General features: G+C 43.5%; 1 protein-coding gene across 1 annotated transcript in view; it reads right to left on the reverse strand.

The window, feature by feature from the left end:
• The window catches only part of LOC143287751 (uncharacterized), a 173,996-nt gene that overhangs the window by 23,973 nt on the left and 145,023 nt on the right, over window positions 1–5,000 (reverse strand). The window contains exons 58-61 of the mRNA XM_076596012.1: window positions 4,518–4,679; window positions 2,948–3,112; window positions 1,444–1,614; window positions 864–1,028 (exon numbers count right to left, since the gene is read on the reverse strand). Coding sequence (XP_076452127.1) covers window positions 864–1,028; window positions 1,444–1,614; window positions 2,948–3,112; window positions 4,518–4,679 — 663 coding nt within the window. The remainder of the gene's footprint in view (window positions 1–863; window positions 1,029–1,443; window positions 1,615–2,947; window positions 3,113–4,517; window positions 4,680–5,000) is intronic.

Raw genomic sequence — 5,000 nt, forward strand, 5'->3', positions numbered from 1 at the left:
ATATAAATATAACAGTAAATGCAGTTTGCATATAATTAGGCTTCATTATTTTTTTTTTGTGCCCATCCCAGAGGTGCAATATTGTTTTAAACAAGATGACTGGGAAGAACTGAACTTTTCCTATTTTTATGCCAAATTTGGTGTCAACTGACAAAGTAGTTGCAGAGAAAATGTCAATGTTAAAGTTTACCACGGACACACAGACACACACACACAGACACAGACACACACACACAGACACACACACACACACACACACACACACACACACACACAACCGAACACCAGGTTAAAACATAGACTCACTTTGTTTACGCAAGTGAGTCAAAAATGGAAAGAAGAATTATGTTATCTGCTGATGGGTGCGTTTGTTCCGTGTCCACCGTTTTTGCATCTACCCTATAGGTAGATAATAATCCTGTTAACAGGGAACATTTTGATGCACATGATACTCCGTACGCTTTATGGAAGTCATCCTGTTTGTATGATTCGTGTTCTTATTCCGTCGTGCTCCTTGCTATACAGTCACACAGCAAACCGTCACCAGTTATCTGCTGGTGCAAAGTGTAGTCACGCTCATTGCTTGTTAGGAGCATTACACTTTTATCAATATTTGATGAAAATGTCTTCACCTTCATCTCTATAAAAAAAAAAGAAAGAAAGTTAATCAGAAGAGAAAAAAAAAGTAATTGTCAAAATAAGATTTATTCAATCAAACCAACACAAACTCTAAAACTATTGAAACTTACCTAGTATCCAAAATCATGGTTTATACACTCCCCCCTCATCATCGTCATCATCATCGTCAACATCAATAACGTAATCATCATCATCATCTTCTTCATAAGAACAACGTCACATACTGATGCTGCATTCAGCCTGCGAGGCGGTCCCGTTGCCAGCGGTGATGAAGTCCGGGGGGCACATGGAGCACTGACCGAAGCGGTCATCGGTGTTGTTCTTGTAGAAGCCTCGAGGGCACGGCGTGCACGTGTCGTTCACCAGCTCCTGACCATCCTCACAGAACGCTGGGTGGGTTTGAAAGAGGGGGAGGAAAGGACACACACAAAAAAACCCCACGGGAATAAGTTCGTAAAAAAAAAAAAAAAAAAAAAAAAAATCACTATGAAAAAAAATCAGTCTGTGGAAAAACAACAACAACACAACATGAATCACCTTCAAAGAAGAAGAAAACAAAACAAGACAAAAGCAAAAACAAAACAACAACAAAAAAAAACAACTAAAAACAAGCATGAATTAGTCTGTGGAAAACACACACACACACACACACACACACACACACACACACATTCTTGCTTCTTACTCAGCAGCAACTACAACACTGTCCTCACCTACCCTCCCCCCCCCCACGCTCTCCACCTCCCACCAACACCCCCCCCCCACCCAAAAAAAAAAAAAAAAAAAAAAAATCACTCCCCTCACCTTCACACAGCCCCTCGCTGTCAGCCCCAGGTTGGCGGGTGCCGGTGCCGTTGGAACAGGGCCGGCAGGAGGGCTGGTAGGGCAGGGGGTTGAACTCGTCCTGCGGGCATTGGGCACACGTCTTGACCCCGTTGTCACCGCTCTGGATGAAGAACCCTGCTGTGCAGTTCCCTGCAGAGAGACAGAGAGAGAGAGAGAGAGAGAGAATGACAATGACAAAGTTGTTAATGTCCTTCAAACGTTACAACGGCCTTCAGACAAGGCGGCGAGAAAAAAACAAGATAATAGTTGTGAACACATCTCAAAACTTTCTTGCCTGGTCACTGCAAACTGGAGATAACGAAAACGATAACGAAACTTTATTCATGAAAGGCCATGGCCCAATTTGAAGGGGGTACACTTAAATAGGAAACATTTTTTGAAAATGATGCGCACAAAAATATTGTACATGTAATTCTTCAGTTTCTCCAGTTTTAGAGTTATGCATGCGTGTGAATGGCTAGTGCGAAAGCGCTTTGATTTGTCTCCGCACAAGATTCAGCGCTATTTTTAATACCAAGTGTGAGTGTGTGTGTGTGTGTGTGTGTGTGTGTGTGTGTGTGTGTGTGTGTGTGCATTTTACATAATTATACGATCTATTTTGTTGGATTTTTGTTTTGTTTACATTGTTGTACACTACCTTGTCTTTACATGTGAGTGGGTAGGGGTGAGGGTGAGGGTTAAATATTTATATCTTATTTGCTGGATGTTTTCTATCGGTATATATTGTTGTGCAATACTTTATTGTCTTAATGTGTGCGCATGTGTAGGGGTGGGGGTGGGGGTGGGGGCTGGGGGGTTGTTTTAGTCAGTTACTGAGAGTTTTTATCTGACTTGTTTTAGCGTATTGTATGGTACACATATTCATTTTTATGTTAGTGTCTACAACGAGCCTGTGATTGCACACGTTAATTTCCATGTGGATTAATAAAGTGTTTTTATATTGAATTGAATTGATTTATCATTTATCATTATACACCCTCATACAACAAAAGCATACCGCCACTGAAAGCATATCCAAAACATTTCACAAATAATAGATCAAGCGGTAACCAATAGATATAGATCCTTGTTATTGTTCATCTTTTGCACAGTTAATAAGATGATTTTTCTTATTTTTCTTGAACACATTTTTATTCGCTATATCCTTTAAATTAAGTGGAAGGTTATTACATAAATTTCCACCAGCGTACAGGAAGCTGTATTTATGAAGGTTGTTTATAGGTCTAGGTATACATAACATATGGATGTGTCAGTGGTGATTATGTTTGAAAGTTTCTGTGATCTTTTGGGGAGCATTTACATACATCACATTATCACATTATGCATGCAAACAGCCGTGTTGATGCACAGCCGTGCGTGCGTGCGTGCGTGTGTGTGTGGTGTGTGTGTGTGTGTGTGTGTGTGTGTGTGTGTGTGGTTTGCTTGTATGTGAGTGCGTGCGTGTATCTTAACAAACGCTTACGTATGGAACAGTCAGAGCGGGAGGTGGAGGTGTTGCCTGCGGTCAGGTAGCCGGCGGGGCAGCTCTTGCAGGCGGACAGTGGATCCTTGAGGTTGTCCTTGTAGGTGGCCACGGGGCAGGCTACGCACTGACCAGACACCACCTCGTAGCCCGAAGGACAGAACTCTGCGACAACGACAACAACAAGAGTGTCAGGTCCCGTGTACAGCACGAACCTTCCTTCTTTTCTTCCTTCCTTTCATAGAGTGACCACAATCAAATAGTGATTATTCTGTTATTGTTTTGGGGGATCGGCAGGACAAAAAAAGAAAGAAAAAAGCACTAATTCTACATATAAAGAAAGAAAAGGACCTTTTATTTCGCGCGCAGTATCTAGGCTAGACCACTCTGGCAAGGGAAGGGTTCCCCTGGGGGATAAACCTCGACCGACACAGCTCCAGCCCGTCATTTACTTGCAGCTTTGATCCAAGATCCCTACACTAAGAACGGAAAGCGTTACTTAAACCCTTTCTTTTTTCCTCTCTTTTATTTATTTTTTCCTTCTTTTCTTTGTCTCCATTTTCCCTCCTCTTCTTCCTCTCTCTTTCTATGATAGTGGTAACAGTATCTACAATGATTTCAATGAAGTGGCTTGTGCGTACATTCTTTTTAAATGGCAAACGGCAATCTAAAATCCAGAATAGTTCACTCGTATGTACAAGATGACTGTTTTTACCACCGCCATGCAGGCAGTCATACTCCGTTCTTGGGAGCGGGTGCATGCCGGGTATGTTCTTGTTTCCATAACCCACCGAACGCTGACATGGATTACGGGATGTTTAACGTGTGCATTTGATCTTCTGCATGCGTATACACACGAAGGGGGTTCAGACACTAGCAGGTCTGCACATTTGTTGGCTTCCACCCTTTACCCACCAGGCGCCGTGACCGCGATTCGAACTTGGGACCCTCAGATTGAAAGTTGAAGAACGCTTTAACCACTCAGCTGTTGGGCCCGTTTTTTTTTTTGTTTTTTTTTTTTTTTTTTTGAGAGGCGAGAGCAAGATGTTTGACCTACACACGCGCTGGTCAAGCCGCGTGAGCCTATCGAATCTATCTTCTCCTTCCTAATTCACGTGAAGAGGCATGGGGCGCTGCGTGTGTATGTATGTATGCATGCATGTATGTATGCATGTATCTACGTATGTATGACAGTCAGTCGTGTCCGACCATGACCATCAGGGCAGCAGAGGAGACAACTGGTGTCCTGAATATCTGGGCTAGAATTTGATTATAGAGGAGAGTGTCTTTCCCAAGTTACATTCCTACTCTCTCGGCCAAGAGGGTTTTAGTACAGTCGGCGTTGGGGATGGTTACTCAAAAGCCAATGAGCCCTCCCACCCCCACCCCCAAAGAATGTAGCACTAAGAGGCAGTGCAATTTTCCTTCCTAGTTTGAGAGTCACAGTCCTTCACAAAGAAAAGAAAGAAAAAAACTAAGCTGTAAAGGATTTCCATGCGTGTGCATAATAATGAACGTACTAATTATACGATCTCATCATTCCTCCTGATCAGCCCCACCCAGCACTTACGCTGACAGTCAGAGGCCAGTTGGGAGCCGGACTGTGCCGTGATGAAATTGACCGAGCAGTTCTGGCACTGCAGCTGGTTGGGCAGCGGCTGGAACTGACCAACCGGACACAGCTCGCACCCCGTCACGCTGGCGTTGGCCCTGGACCCGGCTGGACACTTCACTGGTGTGTGAAAACAACAACAACAAACAATGTAATGTATCAACGCATTGTGTTACCCTTTTTTTTTGTCACAACAGATTTATCTGTGTGAAATTCGGGCTGTTCTCCCCAGGGACAGTGCGTCGCTACACTGAGAGCGCCATCCTTTTTTTCTTCTTTTTTTCCTGCTTGCAACTTTATTTGTTTTCCTATCGAATTGGATTCTCCTATAGAATTTTGCCAGGGACAACCCTTTTGTTGTCGTGGGTTCTTTTACGTGCGCTAAGTGCATGCTGCACACGGGACCACGATTTATCGTCTCATCCGAATGACTAGCGTCCA

This window comes from Babylonia areolata, chromosome 1 (assembly GCF_041734735.1).
Source record: "Babylonia areolata isolate BAREFJ2019XMU chromosome 1, ASM4173473v1, whole genome shotgun sequence".
In the NCBI taxonomy this organism is placed as follows: Eukaryota; Metazoa; Mollusca; class Gastropoda; order Neogastropoda; family Buccinidae; genus Babylonia; species Babylonia areolata.